The 25,799-nt window shown below is 30.3% G+C and overlaps 3 protein-coding genes across 5 annotated transcripts; 1 reads left to right on the top strand and 2 right to left on the bottom strand.

Moving 5' to 3' along the window:
• Positions 1–1,242: 1,242 nt before the first annotated feature.
• Positions 1,243–6,318, bottom strand: LOC126655248 (uncharacterized). Of its 3 annotated transcripts, none has more exons than XM_050349347.2 (13): positions 6,014–6,318; positions 5,705–5,781; positions 5,426–5,503; positions 4,698–4,773; positions 4,421–4,485; positions 3,570–3,671; positions 3,250–3,339; positions 3,095–3,169; positions 2,956–2,988; positions 2,750–2,866; positions 2,546–2,584; positions 2,201–2,263; positions 1,243–1,742 (listed from the first exon to the last, which is right to left on the bottom strand). In XM_050349347.2, exons 1-13 carry the CDS (start codon positions 6,054–6,056, stop codon positions 1,566–1,568), a joined length of 1,035 nt encoding a protein of 344 aa, XP_050205304.1. In that variant the 5' UTR covers positions 6,057–6,318; the 3' UTR covers positions 1,243–1,565. The 3 variants fall into 3 exon arrangements, with proteins under 3 accessions (XP_050205304.1, XP_050205305.1, XP_050205306.1); XM_050349348.2 differs by having other exon boundaries at positions 2,786–2,866; XM_050349349.2 differs by lacking the exon at positions 2,546–2,584.
• A 3,410-nt stretch (positions 6,319–9,728) lies between these two features.
• On the bottom strand, positions 9,729–12,706 carry LOC126655250 (probable WRKY transcription factor 75). Its single transcript, XM_050349352.2, has 2 exons — positions 12,198–12,706; positions 9,729–10,081 (listed from the first exon to the last, which is right to left on the bottom strand). The coding sequence occupies exons 1-2, from the start codon at positions 12,530–12,532 to the stop codon at positions 9,904–9,906; spliced, it is 513 nt and encodes a 170-aa protein (XP_050205309.1). The 5' UTR covers positions 12,533–12,706; the 3' UTR covers positions 9,729–9,903.
• A 2,081-nt stretch (positions 12,707–14,787) lies between these two features.
• Positions 14,788–16,326, top strand: LOC130014861 (uncharacterized). Its single transcript, XM_056103823.1, has 2 exons — positions 14,788–14,900; positions 15,042–16,326. The coding sequence occupies exons 1-2, from the start codon at positions 14,788–14,790 to the stop codon at positions 16,324–16,326; spliced, it is 1,398 nt and encodes a 465-aa protein (XP_055959798.1).
• Positions 16,327–25,799: the final 9,473 nt, after the last annotated feature.

Genomic DNA, 25,799 nt, shown 5'->3' with positions numbered 1-25,799 from the left:
TTCGGATGAGGTTTAACGATCTCCATTTCTGTGACTTATTTGGACGCGAAATAAACACGGTGACCGGAGGAGGAGGAGGAGGAGGAGGAGGCAGCGCCGATCACCGAGCAGCCTTTTCGAGGTGAGTATTTGTTTTGGTTTTGGTTTACGCGCCAATCTGAGGTACAAAAATGGCGGGAAATGATGAGTGTGAATTGGTAGGACTTTGAGTCTGGTTTTGCTTTTGTGATCATAGTGAGAGGGGTTCAATTTTGTTTTTAGGCCCAGCCCAACTAGCTTTTAGACCCGGTTTTTTACACAGTTTTTGCAAATTAATTTTCATTTTTTAACTTCTTTCATCTCAAAAAATTACAATTAAAAATATGAGTAATGTTTAATGTTGGCCTTTTTATAAAAAGGTATAATATATATTGAAAAACATTAAAGTGCACCGCAAATCAACTGATACCCAAATTCGAATTAAAATCTAACGATTGATCTACATAGACAATTTTTTGACGAATTTAAGGATGAGAATTCACGAAATTTAATTACATCCTTGAAGCATCCATCATTATTGTACTCCATTTTCAATATACTTCAATGAACCAATTATAATCTTGATTCATCAAGAACTTTTAAATTTGAAGTTCGAATAAACAGTGAAAAATCTTTAGCATATTAAGATTGACACCAGAACAACTTTTTTTTTTTTACACCCCCAACAAAGTTTCAATCAAGAAAATGTTTCAAAATTGAAATCTTTTTAGAGGGATAAAATCTCTTCTAGAAAGAGAGAGTGCCCACTATTTTTGGTCTCTCACCATGTTTGAAAATTTGGATTTTAAGAGGTATTTTATTTATTTACATAATATCATTAACAAACTTCATCAACTTAAATTAAATTGTTAATATGATTTTTCAGTATTTCTTGAATTTAATATTAGCAAAGTCATTATAAATATTTAAAATGAATTATTTTATCAGCTTTTTTACATTCAGAAAACCCATCCTTTTTTAGAAAGAAAAAAATATTTTTAAAAATTCTTTAGAATCTATAAATTTCAAAGTCCACTCAAATACAAGAAAAATACAAATAGAATCTAAATAAATAAATAGGCTTATTGTAAGATGGACTATATAAGTTCAGCTCCAATGCAGATTTACTGAGAGTAGCCTTCTTGTTCATCCAATTCTTTGAGAAAGACCTGCCCTTTTATCTTTCACAAAGTAAAATTTTACTTTACATAAAAAAGCAAAACATCTCATAGAAGTTACCCTTCCAATAAATCTGAAAATTTAACTTTACAAATATCAACATATTAAGTTTTAACCTCTAAATGTTCAGTTCAATAACAAAAATACTATTAAAGGCTTAACCTTTACTAAGTCATCTCATAATGTTTACCAGCCATGGGCACCAACTTGATGGTTACACTTGTTTTCTAATCAACTCTAACTAATTTTTATCCCTAACATCTTAAAAGATACAAAGGCCATAAACGTGCCCTGATAAACCTCCCAAAGGAATTACCAATTTACCGCATAAAATTGAAGTTCTCCACAAAAAAAAAATCACATCAAGATTACTGTCGGCTGGAATTTGTTCGATGTAGCACAGCATTTGTTGCGCTGCGGGTTCTCATAAGAATTGTTGGTCTGGACCAACTTGAAGTGCCACCGTTTGTTTCTTCTTGAAGGATACTATAAGAAATCCCAGGACTGTTTAAAACTTCACCGGATCCTGAACTCCCATTACTCCTCTGCATAAAGATTTTAAGCCGTATAATGAAATGCAAAATAAAAGACAAACTCTAACATGAAAGGAAATAGAAGTTCACAAATAATTCTAAACTGCAAGTTATGTTGCACGGAAACTTCTTTAGTCTCACTTTTCAGAGTTTCATTTTCATTTTGTTTTTGTTTTCCAAAAAACTTTTGAAACTCCAGAACTTTGAATTTATAACATATTCCTGTAGAAAGTATTGTTTCGTCGTTTTCTATTTAAGCATTTTCATTTCCGTGCTACATAGACTGCAAGCAAAATTCAGATGAAGGTACCCTCCAGTCCCCAAATATCTCTTCCTAAAGAAGGCACAAGCCCTTGGCATCCATTGAAAGTTAAAACATGTCCAAATAAATTGTTCATATCCACCTACGTAAATATAGCTTTAACAAAAAACACAATAAAAAGAGACAAACTGTTCAAAAGTTAAAAAACCTGGAGTGTGCCATTGGAAACGGTGGGAGAAGTTGGTTCACTTGATGGAGGAGGTAAGGCATTCTGATAAGGAACAAACACACACTAGTGAGGACACAATAATATACTAAGATCACAACAAACAATCCGGTTGTGACTTTTTAAGCTTTTAGTGATATAGTTACTTAAATGGCAGAGCAAAAATCTTAAATAGGACTGGGCATGGTAAACCATGGATGCATTCAGCTCATAATGAAAATTTACAAATTTCAACCATCTCCTGACCAATTTCACCTCTCAACTAAAAAGTGCCAATACTCTATATGGAGAACGTTAAAGCAAACTATAATTGCCAGAAAGTACTACCTTTGGTGGAAATGCTATTCGGGAACTCGATGATGCAGCCTACAGAATGTGAAAAAATAATTAGTGGACTCATAGAGCAGAAGTAAAAAAGAAAAACTAAACACAATGAGATTTAACATAAATTTAGCAGAAAGATACACTTTCAGAGTTAAATAAGCTACATAAAGAAATTCTGATTTCAAATCGAAGTTTAAATATACATACAGACAACGTAGCATTCCATGACAAAAATCTGCCTGCCTGAGCATTCTCTTGAAGCAAGTAATTTTCCATAATATAGGTATAGTCAACCAACTTCTTTAATCCATGCATTGTGTTACCCTGAACAGATAATCCAAGTAAATAACACTTAAAGTAAGATAAATAAACTACTAGTTCATGACTTGATTGAATTTCAATTTAGATATTACCTGCTTCTCTTCCATTTTACTGATTTTTTGCCCCTACAACATTAGAGAAAGAAACAAATTAAATCATGTCGGACACTCGCATCTGGAAAAGAGCTGGCGAAAATAGATAAGAGGAAAACTAGTCTTAGAGATTGCTTACCAGTGTCTGAACAGTTTCGCGGACATTTCGTACACCATGATCGTATTTAGTTGAATCTTTTAAAAATTCAGATACCTAGATGGAAATTTTTTCTCAAATTCAACAACTGACACCATGTACACCAATTTACCAGATAAAAGTTGCACAAGACCTACCGTTTCTCGTGTATCAGTAGTGAGAGCAGTGACCTCGTCCAAAGTAGCATCCAGGTGTGCAATATTTGAAGACAATTCCTTCCTAGTACTCTATAAAGATAATTTAAGAAATTAACAATGATGAGAAAGCTCTACATTTTAAATCTTAGAGCAACCAATAGTGAAAATAAATAAATAAGGAAGAGAAGTAGTCAAATACAAGACAAATAAGTAAAGGTGAGAACTAAAACGAGATAGAAGTGATGCAAGATGCAGCTTTGTGTGGCAGCAGGGTAAGTAATTTAATTGTTTATTATAAAGAATGATATAGAAATCCTTACCCTGATTGATCCATAAACGGTTTCAAGCTGTTGGGCTATGGAAGTGCAAGCATCAGATAAACTACGTCTAGTCGCAAACATCATATCAGGAAGTTTCCAACCCTGAAAAAATATCATAATTAGAATCAGCGAACAGCCGAACATCAAAGAATATTTAACATTGAATGCAAAAATACAGAATCTAATACTACATCTTCAACTCTTTCCCCAACCAAAATTCATTAAAAAACAAGGATGCAAGCCAATAAGCAGCAAATTCATTTGCTTATATAGCAGTCCAATCCATAATCTTTGATCTAATTATTTTCTGCCTTGTCACTTTGAAACCTACAGTATCTATCATAAGGATAGTTGGACATCTGTGTTTATATGAGTGCGAACCTGATATTATGGAAAAAGTCTAATGTGATGTTTGAACACAGGTTGACAATTCTTACAATAATTTCATTATGTTTTCCATGAAATTTTATATGAATTGGGGTTTGATGAGCAATAAGAAATTTTAGATCTTCACAGTGCTATATTTTAGTCTCCGTCATATTCCAGAAAGATAAACGAAGTAGCCAAAATAGAAAACAAGCCACTTTGCCACAAAGGAGATCTAAGAAAAGGCAAGTGAGCTATTTTTATAGCCCTATGAAGCTAAATTTACAAAACAATGCAACACCAAACAAGCATCCTGTAATGAACTAGATATCAAAAATAGGCCATAATGCACACAAGATCAAACTTAGCGAAATTCAGTTGCAACTGCAGTTACATAATGAAGATGAACTGGGTTGTATGAATATTTCATCAACATGAAAACATTATCCAGTCAATTATTCCAGGAACAAGAACGAAACTACTACCTTCCACCAAACATAGCCAGATCCAACCACAACCACTAGAACAATTGTACCATATTTAGTAGCACCTGCACATTAAAAAGACATGTTTAAGAACATCCCGAATAACATGCTAAGTCAAAAACAGTTCAATATATTATAAGAACATTAGCAGAACAGAAAATCATTGGTTTTCATGCAATAACTTTTGTAAGAAATACATGATCTAAGAATTATCTGAAACCATTAATGTGCCCTCTTCCATTAAAGTTAAACATAAGATAAAGAGGTAAAACCAAACCTGTCCCGCCAGCAGTTACAATTGTTACTGATCTATTAGAAGCTATCATTTGCAGCTCCTGCCGAAGACTATTAACCTATAAAAGTTAAAAAAAAAAAATCTAATTCACAAATTCTAGCAAAAAAATTTAAACATTGGAGAAAAGAATGAGCAAAATAGAACTGAAGAAAATTTAATCCTCAACAATCAAACTTCTATTCCAGCTATATGAAAATTTCTAATTATTTATTATCACAGAAATAATATCTAAGGGTTGTTAATTATATTCTGCATGCGCACGAACATGATTTTTTCTCATCATGGTAAGAGTTTAAGATTTAGAATCACAGCAAATTAATTGCTTCTTTCCTCCTGCCTAAAGCTTTCCCCTAACTTTGGGGATTGAAAGTAAGAAACAGCGTGATAAGAGAGGGACTAGGCTAACAAAAGCTTAGACTTATATCTTTTTCTTCCTTCTTCTTCTTCTACTATCACTCTCTGTAGCACAAGGGGCATGAACCCAACCTGCCACCAACTAAGTACAATCTGATTGGTACCGTAGGTCTCAATTCTAGACTACAAATGAACATTTAACTTTTAAGCTAATGAAAATATTAAAAAACACAGCCATAGACTGAACATTACATCAGATGCTAATATCGTAACCACTTAATTTACCGTGTTTCATCTGAGCTCTGAATTTAGATTAAAAGTGAAAACCAAATATACAAAAAGGTTGACAAGCGCACCTGATCCATTAAAGATTTATTAATTGGCTTGCCATTTGATGAGACAGAATCATCTCTTTTAACTTGCTTAAGAGCAAACTGCAACAAAACAAAAAACGGTAGCATTTAGCATATAACAGAGTCATGCTCTCTTTATTACCCAAAACATAACTTCTTCTTTTTACATATATAGGGTTCCGACTGCTAGAGTCTCAATTGTTAGAAGTTAGTTGCAGAGGCGGGATTTGAACCCACGACCACAAACTCACACAAGTGGAAATGAATTATTTAAATATCTACCTTGAATGCACCGGAAACAAAATCCGGAAAAAAACTCGGCAAATGCCCCTCTTTAGCTAGAACTGATCCAACTATACCTAAAATACCAAAATACAAAACAACATAGCAAAATATTAAAAACTAAGATCACAAACTGAAAATTTAAACACATTACTAAATGAAAATACAAAGATAAGTTCATTAACCTAATCAGGAATATAAACGGCAATCAATCAAACTAACATCCTAGGGTTTATAAAAAACAAAACCCTAAGTTCTGCTTCACTCCAAATCAAAATACAATTAAAACATAATCAAAATTGTACGGACCTGCGCCGACGAGGATGGTTAACTTGCCGAGAGGGAGAGCCATAGCTAGTGAGTGAGCGAGCAAAAACTGTTAAATACTTTTAAAATAATTAATGATAATAAAAACTGAGATTGTTGGATTAAAAAACATCATTAATTGAAGTAAAACAAGAAAATAAAATCGATAATTATGTGATATAAAATCGGAGTATTTGTGTTTTGGAAGCAGAGAAGGATCGTTATGCTGGAGCTGCTGCTGACTGCAAATGCAATAACCTCATTTTGTTAGTTATTGGACCTTCTCATTTTTATTTTATTTTTCAATATAAGTTCAAAAATTATAATTTTAATTATTTTGTGAGAGTTGTATAAATACTTGGACTAGATAAAATTGATACTCTCATATTTTGATAATAGTAAATTAAATTTAAACTTTTGTATGTTGTTATAATTTTATTCAAGTTTTTTAATTTTTATAATAATAATTCAATTTTAATATATTATTGTGATTTAAACTATTTTCTCAATTAATTTTATTTTATTAATTATCCGCCTTTATACAAAATACCTATTAGTTTTATTTGAACTTTTTATCATATTTTGCTTTAAATTTGTTTGTTTTTTTTTATCATCAAACAAGTTATAGAATTTATAATTATATATTAATATTACTTTTTATTTTGTAATTATAAAAGTTAACAAAAATTCTGGAAAATGGATTTTACTAATTAATTAGTTAAATTATAAATTCAGCTAAAAATTAGATGAATAAATTGATTGAAAAAATGGTTAAAATCATAACAAAATTTAAAATCAAGTTATATAAAAATTAAAAATTTAAATAAAATAACAACAACTTGTATATATTTAAGTTCATTTTATTAGTAGATCTTTAATAAACTACTATAACATAAGCATTTAAAATTTGAATTTTTTCCCCTTAATAATTCGGAGCTCCGCTCTTATATTTTTTTTCCTTTAATAGTATTTTATGTCTATGTCACTATATGAAATGGTGATTAACTAGTTTTTTTTTTGATAATTGGAGAGAGGTGAGCGTTTATGAGAGGAAACGAACCACGACCTAACAGTTTGCTGTTAGCGCTTATACCATTTGAATTATAACTTCCTGGTTAACTAGATTTTCTAATAATTCATAAAACTAACCGTTTAGTTAGTCTATTTATTAATCGATTTATGAATATCGTAATTTAAATTTAAACTAATTTGATTTGATTGTTATTTTTTGCCAAATGATTATTTTTCTTTTTTGAATAACTTAAAGTGTCTATTTTTAATTAGTTTGTCAATTGTCATTATTTATTTATTTATTTTTCTTTTATTACTATTACGAATTTCAAAAAAAGAAATCACTATGTAATTTGAGTGTAATCCACAAAAGTCAATTTGCAATTGATGATCATATTTTACAGAATAATAAAGAACATTTCCTTTAACGAGTTATATCTAGTTGTTCACCAACTAGAGATGTTTTGAGATCTCGTCACGTTGACATTGAGGTCATATATCATGATTGTGCCTCAAATAGGGAATCACTTGTCCATATTTTGTTTTCAATATCCATTTGTTATTTCGTGTTTGAATTAAATTGGTTTCCAATTAGATACAGATCACCTGACAACTCTTGACTAGTGGACGCAGTTGTTCATAACACTGTTAGTTGCTCAACATGAGCATCATATTGTGGTTCTTTACGGAATATGGAAGAATCAAAATAATATAGTCTGGTTAGGCAGTGGTAGCTTGGCCACTAATTTCCACTAATTTAGCACATAGTGCACTGAGATTCCTTTAGAGTTGGAAATCCGCTCAACTCGGTATATCAGCTGGAGATTAGGCAAATGTCCATACATCAATCTTATGGCAATTACCACAAGTTGATCATGTAACCTGCAACTTGGATGCTGCTTTATTTCAAGACAATCATCGTATTTGTATAGTATGTGTGGTGCGAGATCATGATGGCAGATGCCTTGGGGCAAAGGCTCGTTCTATGTTAGGATTGCTAAACTCTCTAGTGGCGGAAACCATCAGCTTCAAAGAATATTTATCATGTGTTAAGGAATTGGTTATGCACAATGTTCGGGTTGAAACGATGCATTGCTTATGGTTCAGACTTTCCATTCATCGTAAGAGTATCTTTCTTATGTTGGTATCATTATCGACGAGTGCAAAAATCTTTTTAAGGACTACATAGATAGTACGTTGTGTTATATCAGGATATCAGCAAATATGGTTGCACATACTCTTACTAGAGCATCCATTTCTATATCTGATGTTTCAGTTTACAGTTTAGTTGTAACATACTTTTTATCTTTGTTTTGTTTTTGGATATTTCTAATTAATTTAATATAGTTTATTTCAATAATAATAATAATAATATGTATATTTTATATTATAATTTAACACTTTTCCCTCTTTCTCCCTCCGTATATATATACTGCCATATCTTTTATTGGATATAATTTTTAATTTTTTTTAAGAAAAGATGTATATTAAAAGTCACTAGAAGTGATACAACCAAAAACTCTATTTTTTCGCACAAAAAGCGGTATGCTAAAGGTACGTGGCACACTAGAGGCTACATTAAAGAGAACCGACCAAAGATAAAAAAAACTGTAAATATTGCCTAATTAAAGTTGTTGAAAGATAATAATTCATTCGTATTCCATAAAAATAATAATTAACAATTAGTAATTATAATTAATATAGACATAATATGAAGGCTATTATATTAAAAAATAGATAATAAATTTACTAAAAACAAAATATTCATACATATAGAATTTTTTATTATATAATATACTCTATAAATATAGAAACATAATCTATATTACTTTTAAATAATTATCAATAAAATATACATGCATATTTATATTACAAAATTAAAATCAAATATTTTATTAATTACTCGTTGTTTTGGTTATTTTAATTTTAAAATTTCCAAAAAACAAAATCCAAATATTTATAAGATATTTATAAGAACACTGACCGAACCAAAATATATTTTCTCAATGACCAATGATATTTACAATTTTAGTTTGGCTTAATTTTTCAAATCGGTTCGGTTTAATTTTTACGCATCCTTATATAATAATCTGATTCATTACTTCTTTTTTATGAACAAATTATATAAAAAGCCATAAAATGTGGTAAAACTCCATACTCAAGAACTTTCACATAAAAAATGGCACACAAGAACTTGACAACGGAGGCTACCGAACCATACAAAAAGATCCAAGAAAACAATCTACGCCAAAAAAAAAAAAATCTATTCGGCCTTTTATACAAATTTAAATCCGAATAAAAAAAAGGAAGGTTTTTTACTTAGAAAGTCACTCTATTAAAATAATTGAAAATAGTATCTGCCGGAGAGGAATTCTTATGTTGAAAAAATCTTCTATCTCGACACTTCTAAATTTCTCAAATAAAGATAATACAAATAGTAGTCCAAAGTTTTGAAAATCTTTTGTTCGGAATGATTACAATCCACCGAATGAAAAAAATCCTCGAAAGTAGACGACATTACCCAAACTAAAATAAATTATTATGAAAATAATTTAAGAAGTTAATTGTATCCTGTTTTTAGTAATCAAATCCTTTTCTATTGGAAAGGATTAAAAAGCAAGTTATCGAACTAAACTGTTAAAGATTTGTATTCAGAATTTATTTGCCAATTTCACTACAGTTGTCCAATTCATTTTACCTTGAAAAATTTAACAAAATGATAAGACTCATTATTATGCTTTTTGCAATAGATGTTAATTACATATCACTTGGAAAAAATGGTGATTAGAAATAATTGACACCAAATTTTGCTAAAATATACTTATTTGAAGTTTTAAAGTTGTAAAAGTAGATAAAACAATGTACAATGAGAAAATGAAGTGTTAAACTGAAGTGTAAATTTGCATTTGGGTGAGGATATGCTCAAAATTATCAGTAGATTTTTGAATAGCATGGGAATGGATTCCTTCATAAGTGGTCACAACAATGCCTTCATCTCCACTCAATCTTTGAACTTGTTTTTTCACATTGCATCCTTCATGTGTACACCGATAGTAGCTTCTGTACAGTCAATGAATAATTACATTAAAAAATACCAATGAATTATAACTCTGTATGATATTCATAAAAAGAAATTCATTTCATATGATATAAATGTTGTACAGCGTCCTGCTATAAGTCGTGAGTTCAATTTCTCCACACGCGCTTTCCTTCTCCACTTATAACAAAATTGCATTAAAAATAATCATTTCGGCCAAGAGTGTAAATGAATCGAACTATTTATAAATTATTCGTATTTGACTTAATTTTCTTTTGAGATCAACTTAAAAAAAATCGAGCTCGAACTTCTAGAATTTTATTTCGAACCGAGATCTTAAAGAGACTTGCCATTCAAGCTCGTAAACTCATAAAAAAATAGCGGTAGATTTATTTATTAAAAAAAATAATAAAATTAACGAACTAGATTGACAAAGATTTTAGTATAGGCTAAATATCGCAAACTGTATATTATTCTTGGTAGAAAGCTAGATTTTGCCAATTTTATTTTTTTATAATCACAATTAGCTATTAAAAAGATTTATTGAATAACCCATTTTTAGTAGTGTAAACTATACATTTTTTATTATCTAATTGTTAAACTAAATTTAGTCTTTTTTTTCCTGATCTTTCAACTTAGCAAAATCGTATTTTGAAGTTCCTGAATGATAAAAATGATAGCGTTTAGGGTAAAAAATTTGCATTTTCGAATATAATGAAACATCATAGTTTTTATCATTTACAGACTTGAAACTACATTTTTGCTAAGTTGAAGGACCATAATGATAAAATTTAATTTAAAGACCATATAATTAAAAGTGGTTAATTTAGGGATTGAAGATGGGTTTTTCCAACATTCATTTGGAATCAATTTCAGGTTACCATGAAGAATGATGTGGACAAATTGAAACTCAATACAATGATGAGATCCAAGATTAAAAACTCTTAATCATTCTATGTATACTTTTAGCTCATCAAATACGTGATCATCAGAAAATAACACCCCTCACATTTAACATAATTCACAGTTTAGTCTCTCTTATTTGAAAATTGAACTATATAGCCCTTCACTTTTTTTATCAACAATTTAGTCCTTCCGTCCATTTTGGATGGTAGTCAACGAAATAAACGAAACTATATGGTCCCCCACTTTTGTTTTTCTCAACGATTTCACCCCTCATTTTTGTTTTTGTCGATGATTTAGTCCTTCAATTTTGATAATTAATTTACGGCTTAAATGCACAAAAAATCACCAACTTTCGCGTGTTTTTGGTATTTAACACGAACTTTTAATTTTGGCGTAAAAATACATGAACTATCAAATTTTTGCATATAAGACCAAGTTTGCATTTTTTTCAAAAAACGATGTCGTTTTAAGGCAAAAACGGCGCCGTTTAAGGGGAGAAACGGTGTCGTTTTATGCCCAAAATGATGTTCGTGTTATTATTGCAAAAATCATATAGTTCGTGTACTTTTATGCCAAAATTAAAAGTTCGTGTTAAATACCAAAAACACGCGAAAGTTGGTGATTTTTTATGCATTTAAGCCTTAATTTACCCATTAAGTCCTTTAACTTTATTGACTAACACTAAAAATGGACGGAGGGACTAAAACGTCGACGGAAGCAAAAATGAGGGGCCATATAGTTTAATTTTCAAACAGGAGGGATTAAAGTGTGAATTATATCAAATATGAGAGACTTTATAGTAATTTGCTTATTTTAAATTAAAGAATCAGTTCCAGTGTGTCAGTGCACGTTGTTATGTGGGAGCCAAAATATATATTCTTAGTCTAAACTACCGAGAAAATGGATCATCATGGATAGATTAAAGATCTAGTTATTTTTTTAGTTGTCCATCTGATTTTCAAAGTTTAATTAATCCAAATCCGACCCGCGTCGCGCATTTAGTATGGTGAGTGAGTCTGTTAACGGAATTTTTTACATTCACAAGGCTCGAACCCGAAATCTTGCTTAAGCGATATCAAACCGCTTACCATTTAGATCAACCCCGTTGATTAAGGATCTAGTTATTTGTTCTAATGATTATCACTCGAAAAACGTATAGCTTAAAAAACAGCAGAAATAATATTGTATATATGTCTAACAAATATAAAAAATGCATGCTTAAAGAATTTATACCTGGGAAATTTATTGTTCTTGACGGCCTTTTGTCCATATTTTCTCCATCTATATCCATCGTCAAGAATATCAACTTGACTCCTCGTTTGAAAAGCATATTTTTCCTTTTTAATCTTCTTCGCTCCTTTATTCTTTCCGAAATCTATTTTTTCTTCGCCATTTTCAGACCCGACAAATCTTTTATTTTCAGTTATCGGAGCTTCCATTTCTTGCATCAGACCCAAGAACCCGTTTACGGAACTGCCGGTGTTGAGTGACATGGATGAACAACTAGCTGCTGATGCTGTCTCTGATGATGAAGAAGAAAGTTGAAAGAATGATGAGTAATTTTCCATTTGTTTGGAAGAAATTAAGATAAAAACTATATATTTTAATTTATATATACGTACATATATATAGAAACTAGAATAAAGAAGAAAAATAAGAAGAAGAAGAAGAAGATGATGATGATGAGAGGAAAATTAGTAGCTGCCTTTTGTATTACTACTATATAAGCAAGAAACACAGAAAGTTATAGGCGGCTGCGATGGCTGATTTAATATAAAAGGTAAAACACATTTTTATATCCGTAATTTTGGTCATTTTATTAAATATATGCTTAAAAAATATTTTAGACATTTTGGTCCTCTTTTTTACAAATTTGGACAAATTTATTTAACTTTCAAAGTGTATGTTTTTTTGATTTCATAAATAATCATTTTACATTATTGATCTTTTATTCATTTCAGTTTAGAAAGAGTTATTTGAGTTTAAAATAAAGATTATGTTCCCGTAACCGTAAATAGATTTAAAATGAGGGTCGAATATATTTGTCCCAATTTGTACAATAAGCGGACAAGAATGTCTAAAATAATTTTTTACGAATTTATTTGATAAAATGGTCAAAATTATGAATAAAGAAGTATTTTGCCAATTGAAGTATTAATTTAACATATATTACACTAATTAAGTTATATTTAAATTTTACTAATGAATGTAATACTTCAATATAGGTAAAAAGAATCATAAATGTTTTAATTATATTATGCAAGTATCTATATTTTAAAAATAGCATAGTTATACAAGTTTCAACTTGTAATTTATGCTCCCTAAAGATGATAAAATAAAAACCTATTAAAAATAACTATAAGTTATAAGTATTCCTCTCACAACTTGTTATAATGAAACATATGTATTAATTATATTATATGATCAATTCAGCAATGTTTTAAACAATTGTATAGCATGGTTTATTATATTTTAGAGTTTATTTTTGGGAATTGGTTTTTGACCAACTTTTCATCGTACAATAATACTTTTCCTTGAAAAATATGAGTCTAGTCCATAGTTTTGTTTTGCAACCAGCGTACTACACATGCGATTAAAATACGTCAAAATTTTTTTAGCATGGATGCATAATATTTTATGATGGTTCTTTTAGAAAAGTGAAACCAAAGGCTCATCATAAGATACTATCGTTTTATTCATCGTGAAAGCAGCAAGCATTGTTTTAATTTAGGCCTAATTGTTGAAAAATACCAGATTTTCGATCATTTTATTTATAATTTAAATTTCTAAAATTGTCGTTTTATTTTTAATTTCAATTATAGCCATTTGTTAAAATTAGAATAAAAAGATATTCAAATAGAAACTTTTTATATTTATTTTTCAAGAATACAAGCACCTATTGAATTGAAAATATAAATTTTAAAGATAATTTAGAAGTTTCTAATGGCGAAGGAAATATTGAATTAATTTATACAGCCATAAAATGTACAGTCAGACACATAATTAATTGAGACGGTTGCTAACTGGATAAATTATTAGATGAACCTAATTCACCACATAGAATTATGAACTATTCATTTATTGTGTGACACATGAAAAATAATAAATATATTAACCAATTAATAAATATCACATTAATTGTTTATATTTTAATTTGAATTATTGTGATATTTATTAATTGATTAATATATTTATTGTTGCCACATGTCACTCGATAAATGGATGATTCATATATTGCAGGATATTCAACATTAAGCAGAATTGCAGCAGCTTGAACAAATAAGCTTTGCTGAGAATTGCAGAATTGCAAGTTATCTGCTACTGCCATGTCATCAATCTCTGTATGATCAAACATGAAGATGGTGTGTGTTGGATCACGTGGTACTTAGCGTGTGATTGAAGTAATCAATATGATGAGCTGTTAGTTAGTTATGATGAGCTGTAAAAGGCAGTTATTTTCAACTGCTGTAGTATAAATAAGTAGCTTGAGCTACTGAGAAATGTAATCTGAAATATTCTGTATTCAATACATTTTTTTTATACTTTTCTACATGGTATCAGAGCCTCAGAGCTCTTAGCAGTTATTTTTCATCTTCTTCTCCAAATTTTCTCAATATCCAAACAGAATTATTTCATTTTCTTTCTTCCTCTGTGAATCAATGATTACTTTTCATCTTCTTTCTTCAATTTGCAGTTGATTTCTTATCTTTCTCTGAGAAACAACGCTTATTTTCACCCTCTTTTCTTCAATTACAGATTGATTTTCTGTGTATCCAAACAGTTAATTTTCTAGGCATCCAAACAGTCTTTTCTTATTGATTCTATGGCGATCAGACCAGAAGAAACACTTTCCAGCCCCTTCTTTTTACATCCTAATGAAAATCCTTCCTTGATTCTAGCTTCTAATCTCTTGAATGGTGGTAATTACCATTCCTGGTACAAATCCATGAGAATGGCACTGATCTCGAAGAACAAATATAAATTTGTTGATGGAACAATTCAAATACCAGATGTTAATGAGCCTATATACTCTGCGTGGGAGAGATGTAACACTATGGTTATGTCATGACTTTACAGGTCTTGTACTCCTACTATAGCTGATAGCATATCATGTTTGGATTCTGCTTTTGAAATCTGGACTGATCTAAAGGATCGCTTTTCTCAAGGAGATGCCTACAGAATTGGAGATATTCAAGAAGAGATATATGCTTTTCATCAGAATACATTGTCAGTTACTGAGTACTTCACTCATTTGAAGTCTCTATGGGATGAGTTAATTAGCCTAAGGCCTTTTCCTGTATGCATATGCATTCCTAAATGCATTTGCAATGCCTTACCATTGATAAGAAAGAATCACTCTAATGACCAGGTGATTAGATTCTTAAAGGGGCTGAATGATCAATATGCTACTGTGAGGCAGCAGATTTTGATGACAGAACCTCTTCCACCAATCAACAAGGCATTCTCAATGGTAATTCAAAATGAGAGACAAATTGCAGGAAGCATTAACATGAGAACTATGGTTGATACAAATGTAATGTTTACAAAAGGAGAGAATGATGATTATGGAGACTCTTTTGATCCAAACTATGAAGCAAATGTTTGCTATGCCAGAGGGAGAGGTTACTTCAGAGGAAACAACAATAACTTCAAGAAGTTTGTTCCTGTGCCAAGTTACAAACAGAAGCTATGCTCTCATTGTGGAATGACTGGGCACACTGTTGACATTTGTTACAAAAAACATGGGTATCCTCCAGGGTATCAGTCAAGTTTTCAATCAAGAATGAAGGCTGATGGTTCATATGCCAATCAAGTGGATTTTGAAGGTTTTGCACCTAATCCATCAGATAATAATACTGACAGAACTGCTTCTTATACTTCTCCAGGTACTGTTTTTCCTTTCACAGCAGAACAGTGTCAAAAATTAATGGCTTTAATTCAACAAGAAGCTTCTAGTTCTACTCCTCAGAATTCATTTGCTCATGCAAATGCATTATCTGCAAATTTCCAGCCTAATTCAGAAACCACAGAAGGTATCTCTCACTGTCTTTTCTCTTCTACATCTTACAAAAATAAGTGGATACTGGATACAGGAGCAACAGATCACATAGTCTGTGACTCCATTCTTCTAAAAACATTTCATGCTGTCAAAAATGTTCATGTGAAATTACCAAATGGTCAACTGGTTCCTGTTGCAAATGTTGGTACTATTCACTTATCTGATAAATTGATTCTGGAAAATGTTCTTCATGTTCCAGATTTTAGTTTCAACTTGATATCAGCAAGCAAGTTAACTGATAATCCACAAATATCATTGATTCTTCATCATGACTCTTGTTTTATCCAGGAGTTGACTTCATAGACAATGATTGGCTTAGCTAAAAAGCAAGGTGGGCTTTACATTTTGCTGGAAAAACAAATTGAGCAGGCAAAATGTAATAGTGTAGCCAAAATAAAGGAACCAAAGTCAATTTCTGATTTGTGGCATTTTAGACTTGGCCACTTGTCTCATAGTAGATTACAAATGATCAGGCAATCTGATTCTAGTGTCAATGTATCTGAACTAAAAGCCTGTGAGATATGCCATTTTGCTAAGCAAAAAAGATTGACTTTTCCTCTCAGTCTTTCTAAGACTAAATCTGTTTTTGATTTAATTCACATAGATATTTGGGGTCCTGTTTCTGTTTCTTCTATGCAAGGATACAGATATTTTGTTACTATTGTGGATGACTGTTCCAGATATACTTGGCTTTTCCTTATGAAGCACAAGTCAGAAACAAGGGGAATACTGCAGAATTTTGTAGTACACATCCAGACACAGTTTGACAAAACTATTAAGATCATAAGGACTGCTAATGGGATGGAGTTTGCATATCCAGAATTCTACAGTAGATATGGGATAGTACATCAGACAAGTTGTGTTCATACACCTCAGCAAAATGGTGTAGTAGAGAGGAAGCATCAACACATTTTAAATGTAGCCAGGGCTCTAAGGTTCCAGTCCAACTTGCCAATGTCTTTTTGGTCTCATTGTGTACTTCATGCCATTTACCTGATCAACAGGATTCCATCACCTGTGATTGATAATAAAACTCCATATGAAAGACTAAATGGTCAACTTCCAACTTATGATCATTTGAGGGTATTTGGATGTTTGGCTTTTGCAGCAGTCACTGATTCTCACAGATTGAAGTTTGAAGCAAGAGCAATGAAATGCTTATTTCTTGGTTATCCTTCACATACAAAAGGATATATCATGTACAATCTATCCACCAAGAAATTATTTTACTCCAGAGATGTTGTTTTCTATGAGAGTATATTTCCACTTTCTAAATCACCTACTGAAAAACCAGTTACCACACCTCATTCTAATCTAGATTATACTCTTTTTCCTGATCCAAACTCTTTTCCAAATCTAGATAACTCAAATTTGCCTACCCAAACACCATCATTATCACCTATTCCTTCTTCCTCATGGAATGCAGTTGCATCTGCAGATCCTACACCTACTATTCCTGTTTTTCAGGATAGTGATTTTCCTGAGTTGAGAAGATCTCACAGGGTCACTCAATTACCCTCTCATCTCAAGGATTATCAAGTCACTTTACCCCACACTACCACACCTCATTCTCTTGCTTCTGTGCTTAGTTATGGCAGAATATCTCAAGCACATAAAAGGTTTTGTCTCTCAGTTTCTTCTATTACTGAACCAAAGACTTACAATCAGGCTTTACAGTTTCCTTGCTGGAAAGAAGCCATGAACAATGAGATCAATGCTTTACAGGCAAATGATACTTGGATCCTTACTGAATTACCATCTGGAAAAAAGGCTATTGGCTGCAAGTGGGTATACAAAGTGAAATATAAGTCTAATGGTGAGATTGAAAGATGCAAAGCAAGACTTGTTGCAAAGGGATATACTCAGCAGGAAGGATTGGATTATCTTGAAACTTTTTCTCCAGTAGCAAAGATGACAACTATCAGGTTATTGCTTTCTCTATCAGCAATTAACAAATGGCATTTGCATCAGTTAGATATAAACAATGCATTTCTGCATGGAGATCTAGAAGAAGAGGTCTACATGCAATTACCACCTGGTTTTCAAACTCAGTCATCTCCACACACAGTTTGTAAACTACAAAAATCTTTGTATGGTCTTAAACAAGCCAGCAGGCAATGGCATGCCAAATTAACCTGTGCTTTACACAGTCATGGATTCAAAACTGCAACTGCAGATCCTTCATTGTTTATCAAACAAACTGCTGATGTCTTTATTGCCCTCCTGATATATGTGGATGATGTGATTGTTGCTAGTTCCTCTTTATCAGCAATACAAGAGATTAAGAATACTTTACATGCTGAGTTTAGTATTAAAGACCTTGGATCTTTAAAATTTTTCTTGGGTTTGGAGGTTGCAAGGTCTGACACTGGGATTAATTTGTGCCAGAGAAAGTATGTTCTAGATCTCTTATCAGAAACCAATCTTCTTGACTGCAAACCAGCTCCCACACCAATGCTTGCATCCAAGAAACTGGTTAAGGATTCTGCAGACTTATTATCTGATAACACTATGTACAGGAAGCTTGTTGGAAAATTATTGTATATGTGTCATACAAGACCAGATATCTCATTTGCAATCCAACAGCTTAGTCAATTCCTAGATTGTCCTACATCTGCTCATTTACATGCTGTTCATAGAGTCCTGAAGTATCTCAAAGGGTCCCCTGGTCAAGGATTGTTTTTCCCAGCCAAATCTTCTTTAGTCTTACAAGCTTTCTCTGATTCTGACTGGGCAACTTGTCCAGAAACTAGAAGATCCATTTCTGGTCACTGTGTTTTCTTAGGTGATTCCTTGATTTCTTGGAAATCAAAAAAGCAAACCACTGTTTCTCGTTCTAGTGCAGAAGCAGAATACAGGGCATTAGCTGGTCTCACCTGTGAACTTCAATGGATTTCTTATTTGCTGTGTGATTTAAAGCAAGAAGTTGCTTCTCCTATTTCTGTTTACTGTGACAACAGTTCAGCAATTCAACTGGCTCATAATCCGGTTTATCACGAGAGATCTAAACATATTGAAATTGATTGCCACATCATTCGAGACAAAATTACTTCAGGATTATTACATCTCCTACCTGTCAGCAGCATTAATCAAGTTGCTGATAGTTTCACTAAGCCTTTAGCTCCTATTACATTTCATTCCGCAATTTCCAAGCTGAATCTCCAGGATCTGTACAATCCAGCTTGTGGGGGGGTATTGCAGGATATTCAACATTAAGCAGAATTGCAGCAGCTTGAACAAATAAGCTTTGCTGAGAATTGCAGAATTGCAAGTTATCTGCTACTGCCATGTCATCAATCTCTGTATGATCAAACATGAAGATGGTGTGTGTTGGATCACGTGGTACTTAGCGTGTGATTGAAGTAATCAATATGATGAGCTGTTAGTTAGTTATGATGAGCTGTAAAAGGCAGTTATTTTCAACTGCTGTAGTATAAATAAGTAGCTTGAGCTACTGAGAAATGTAATCTGAAATATTCTGTATTCAATACATTTCTTTTATACTTTTCTACATCATAATCATACGTTCATTTAAGAATTTTTCCGTTAACAGAGACAAATAGGAACTCATGAAATTTTGGAAAATTTTAAAGGCTTTTAGTTCAATTGAAAGATGTGAACATAATTAATTAAGACATCACTTCATTTATCTATTTAAGATTTAAAAAAAATGTTATAGTCAAACAGAAACTCGTGGTTTTTTTAAATAAGTTTGGCGAGGAAAAAAAATACATCACATAACACCAATTAAATTTGGTATTCTAGAAAGCATGCTGAGACTTGAAATAATTAAACTCTCTAATATACATGTATATCTAATTTTTTTATTAGAATAAATGCTAGTACTCTTTTTTGCTAATTTCACTATATCCAATTTAAAAAATAATTTAAAACATAAACTTATTTTTAACTCATATCTCGACTGAAAATATGCATGTCTCGATCGAGACATGCATTTCTCAATCGAGACATGCTTTAATTTCAAAAAATTATAAAAAACACTATAAATACATCATAAAAAATACACTATAAAAAATATCTCGATCGAGACATGCATTATCTCGACCGAGGCATTCTTTTTAACTCATATCTCGATCGAGACCAGCCCTGCCTCGATGGACACATGCAAAAGATGTATTTTTGGAATCAAAAATGTTGAGATGTAAAAATGGAACTAAATTTGCGCCAAATTGAAGGTGATTCAATGTATTAGATATGTAAAGTCTTTGAACAACTACTGATAATATTATTTTCTTGTTTTATTTGACTCATTATACCATACTAAAGAGTTAGTCCACATTCAAAAACAAACATTAGATTTGAAATAGTAGATTACTCCAACCGTAGCTTAAAGAATAATATTACTTTTTTTCGTTTTCTTTTGTTTCGATTTGAATTAAAAGTGTAAATTAGTCATAGTCCTTTGAACAAAGAAAAAAAATTGCAACTAATATTAACTTATTACAGGTTTCTTGTCGTAATAGTAATAATAAGTGTTGAATTCTGACTGAGAAAAAAAGAAAAAAGAAAATATTATTACAAAGAACACGTGGGTTTGATCGGTGAAGTTACATGTTCGGACGAGGAAGCCATGATCGCATGTGGTTTGAATACAGATTTGTTGGGTCAAGACAACGGCGCAGCCTCTGTTATTCATAGCCAATCATGTTATATGCTGTGGTGAGAATATCTTGGCTGAAGTTCAAAATTCATTTTTATAAATTTTTGATAAAATATGGAGTATATATTTGGAGTTATTGCACTATTTTAATTTTTAGAATTTGAACTCTCTACTATAATTTTATATTTTTTGAATTCTTACGTTCCTATTTTCGAAAACGTTAAATAATTATGTCATAAAAATTTATTAACTATGTCAAATCGAATCAAAAAAACTTAATTAACGGATTCACTTTCAATAAAAATAAAAATATAAGAACTACACTAGTGTTTATCTCGGAAAGAAGGTAATATTTTACTTATATTACATAAAATAATGTAATTCTATTATTTTTACTTGCAAAATCAAAATTTTAGAGAAATGTACAAATATACCTCTAATAGTTATCTCGGAAATAGATACACTCCCGTGACATGTTTATCTTAAATATAACTTATTTTTTTTAAAATTATTGTACATTATATTGAGTTGTTTTTAAAATTTCGGAGATATGTTTTAGACAAATTTGACATGAAAGGACTTATCCATACTTTGGCATAAACATTAGATGCAAAATTATTACTTTTTCCATTATTTAATAAAGCTATTAACTTTTTATAAGTACTTAGTATAATTTTAACTAAAAAAGTTATTTTTTAAAAAATATATTTATAAATTAAATAAGTCTGTCAATGAGGAAGTATAAAATTGTATCTCTTAATTTATATTATTAATTTATCATTTTCTCCATTTCCATATATATGTAATTTGGTTTAAATTTTATAGTCTTAATTGATACTGTCGACTGATATTGTCATCACAGTGCACAGCTGAACTCACATGGAAGCATCTGCATGATTATTTCCGGCACAATATTTAAATCTTCTGGTTCAGTCAAATTTTGCATGCTACAGCTCTCTCCCTCTCTTTCTATACACATATAATATTATCCATTAATGTACAGTTATTTTAAAGGAAGCATATTAGAGAAAAAACAAATCAAGTTGAATTCATTTAACCAAAAAAATAAAATCAAGTTGAGTTAACAAAATGGGGTAAAATATTACTTTGAAATCGGATTGTAATCTTTTCACAAAATAGTTACGGAACTATAAAATATTATAAAGTGGTTATCGCAACATATTGTATTTTTATAAAACGTTTATCTAACTACATATTATGGTGACCAAACTATAGATTTTTTACAAAACGGTTGCAAACTATAATTTTTATAATTTTTCTTTATCCATATCTATCATTCAGTAACCGTTTTGTAAAAAAAGACTATATTTCGATAACCGTTTTATAACTTTTTATAATTTGATAACCGTTTGATAAATTTTTAAAGTTCGGTGACGGTTTTGTCTAAAATAATAGTTTGGTAACCATTTTATAATTTTTATAATCCTCTATAAAAATACAATAGTTCGATAACCGTAAAAATATTTAACCCTAACAAAATGTTAAATGTATAATTAAAAAGTTACTATAAATTAATTGAAATTTTTGAAAGGCAGATTGTCACATTTAGCACAGCATGAAGTATACGCTTTATAAATAGAGCTTGAATAATATTTGGAGACTGCACCTAACACTAACTCTCATAATTGGATTAATCGTCTGCTTTTGAACAAGTCTAACTCTTCTAGACTAATTTTGAAGTAATGAATGCCAATTTACCTCAATTAATGACAGGTATAGCAGCCATATTTTACCTTGTTTAAAATAATTTAAAAAACAAAGATGAGTATTAATCTGCCTTAAAAATATCCACATCTAAACTAAATTCATAAAAGATACATGAATCTATCAAATTAAATTTTTAATTAGTCGGATCAATAAATTTCAATGGATTCCGCCTGATTAAGAATAGGTCTAATGTCTTAAAAAAACCCCGACCTTTTAGCCCCTTTTCAATCATACCCTGACGTTGAAAATTTGTCAGTTTTACCCTATTTTGCATTTTTGTGTTTCAATTGTACCCTGAAAAATTAAATTAACGTCTTTTTCGTTTGGAAATTTGTTTAAAACATTCTCCATGTCTAGCATATATTAATTGTACGTTTTTAAAATTTATTTAAATTTAGTTAAATTAATTAAGAATTTAAGTTAGTGCTAATATGATTATGGGGTTTTAGTTAGTTTTTAAAAATAAAGGACTTATTTGTACTTTTTTGAATAAAAAAGAATTTAATTTCATGTTTAAACTTAGTTAATTGAATGATTTCATCAATTAAGTTAAAAAATTAACAAAAATTAAAAAATTAGGGTCCAATTGAAAACGGAAAATTCAAAAGTGGATAAAATTGACAAATTTTCAACGTCGGGGTGGAATTGAAAAAAAAATTAAAGGTGAGGGTTTTTTGAGTGATTAGGCCTTAAGAATATACATGTTCAACTTCAATAATAACACAACCATGAGAGTTTTTACTAGAAACGGTACTGTGTAGTATTTGAGGATAATCGAATTTATCAACCGACAATTAAAATTGTAATTTGGTTTTATTTTCGACTAATTTATTTTGATTAGTGATTGCAACTTTATTTTTTTTTAGTAATTTGGTTGATTTGATTTTTAAATTAAGCAAATCGACCGAATTAAATAGTGATATAATATTATTTTTTTATATCTTATTAGAAAATTGAGATATTTTAATATTTTTTTATATTATCTACATGTCAAATTATCCTTTTAAATTTGTATATACAGTAAACCCTTTGATAATTAATATTCAATAAATTAATAATTCTAATAATTAATAAAAAATTGAAGGAACCAACTTCGTTCCACGTCGTATAATTGATAATTCTATTGTTTAATAATTAATAAAAGTTAATATATATTCTATATGAATATTAATTATTAGAGAGATTTTTATATATATATATATATATATATATATATATATATATATATATATATATATATATATAAATTGATTTAAGCTATATGTGGGATATAAAAGTGTTATCTAACACTTAACTTAATTATTTACTAAAATAAAATATTTTTCATATAGCTTGTATAAAAAAATATTAAAAGTTATTTACTTCATAAATACTTGATAGTTATTCTTTATTTTAATATCAAGTTGATATTTTTCAAGTGAATACAAAATTATTTCTTTTAAATAGAATGATTGTGAGGTATATTTAATTGATTTTTTTTATAATATAATATTAATATTAGGTCTACGAATGCAAATGCTTTAAAATATATTGTGGTAGTGTTAAATAAATTCATAAATTATACATGTTTTTTCAATTTAAATCACGAACTTCAAAACGTCTCAATTGTATGTATAAAGTTGCATTTTTTTCTCAGTTCGATACATATGATGACCTGACATTCATCCACTAGTGTAATTTTACTGAGGTGGACATTATTTTTGTCAGCCACGTCCGCATATTATGATCCCGTGTATCGAATTGAGAAAAAATAAAACTTATTTTATACAATTGAGACGTTTTAAAGTTCGTGATTAAATTAAAATACATGTATAGTTTATGAATTTTTTTAACATTACCCCGAATATATTTTATACTTTTTATAATTTTTTCATACAAATTCAATAAATTAATAATTCTAATAATTAATAAAATTTTATCCACCGTGTATATTAATTATTAGAGGGTTGACTGTAATTAGAAATTAACATCAAAATTATTTTACTTTATATTTTTAAATTAGTAAATTAGATTATCCGATTAATCCGATTAAATGTACGAATATATTTTGATTATAGTTTGATTAAATAAATGTACAAAGATCTATGTACAAAGATCTATGTTCAGTATCAAATCTTATTTCCCAATCATTCTCTCGGCTTTGTTTCTGATTTTTTTTTAAACAGATATAGATATACCTAAGAAACAGCAAGAAATATTTAAAAAAAAAACACAAGAAAAAAAAACTAAATGGAACACAAGAAAGTCACACTGTGTGAGAAAATGAAGCTTTAACCGTTTGCGCCCATTGGTGTGCCAGTTTGTTTCCTTGGTGAGGGTCCGAGGGATGAATTAATTGCCACATCGAAGGATCTTTAGAGATGCCATATGTCGTCGTAAATACCCTGACAATAAGCAATTTTACAAAAGTGTGCATTATCACCTTCGAAAATGGCTTTTTTTTCATCCATTCAGAATCGCCCAGTTTATAGCTTCTCGAAGTGCCAAAAAATCTAAGATGCCCGGATCCCATATATCACGAAAGGTTGCTAAAAAATTTAACATTTTGGAAAGAATAGAGTTGACTACAATAACCCCACTATTGTCTTTCTTAATTTTGTGCCCTATCATTTCTTTCTTTCTGCTTTCTACGTTCGCTTTTCTTTTCTTTTCTTCCTATTTCTATTCTATTCTTTTCTTTCTCTTTTCTTTTCTGATGATTATTTCTTTTTTGTGACTGTGATGGATTTTAATACGAGACTGTCGATTGAAAAGGAGGAAGTTATTGGTGTGGATTATTCTGGTGAGTTTGAGGATGATGAAAATGATGATTATAAATAGTATCTTATAAGCAGATTTCTCAATGATAAGGTTGTGAACTTGGAAGACTATGAAAAATATGTTGTTGTCGATTTGGAAGTCAGTTAGGGGTGTTTGTGTGAAGGAAATAACACCTAATCTGTTTACCTTTCAGTTCTTCCATGAGGAAGATATGCAGAGGGTGATTGATGATGGGCCATAGACGTTTGAGTATCATATATTTTGTGTCGTCAGATGATACGAGGTGATATGTCAGGAGACGTGGAACTATGTGAAGTTAATTTATGGGTTCATCTCCTTGATATTCCATTATACTTCGCTTCTAACAAGCTAGCTAAAAATGTTGGAAATTTTCTTGGAACTTTCATTAGTCAAGATAATAATCCAGGCAAAAAAGTTGGAAAGAATTCCTTGCGTATACGAGTTAGAATTGATGTTAGATTACCACTAAAAAGGAGGATGAAGATGAAGCGAAGCGCAACGGCATTGAATTTCATAAACTTTCAGTATGAAAAGCTTCCAATGTTTTGTTTTTATTATGGAATAATAGGGCATTCAGAGAAGTTTTGTTCAAAGTATTTTGATAACCCGATTTCTAAAGAACAATTGCCATATGGATATGCGATTT

The sequence above is a fragment of the Mercurialis annua genome, linkage group LG7, assembly GCF_937616625.2.
Source record: "Mercurialis annua linkage group LG7, ddMerAnnu1.2, whole genome shotgun sequence".
NCBI lineage: Eukaryota > Viridiplantae > Streptophyta > Magnoliopsida > Malpighiales > Euphorbiaceae > Mercurialis > Mercurialis annua.
The sequence above is the reverse complement of the archived record's forward strand: the minus strand, read 5'-3'. Positions and strand labels throughout refer to the sequence as shown.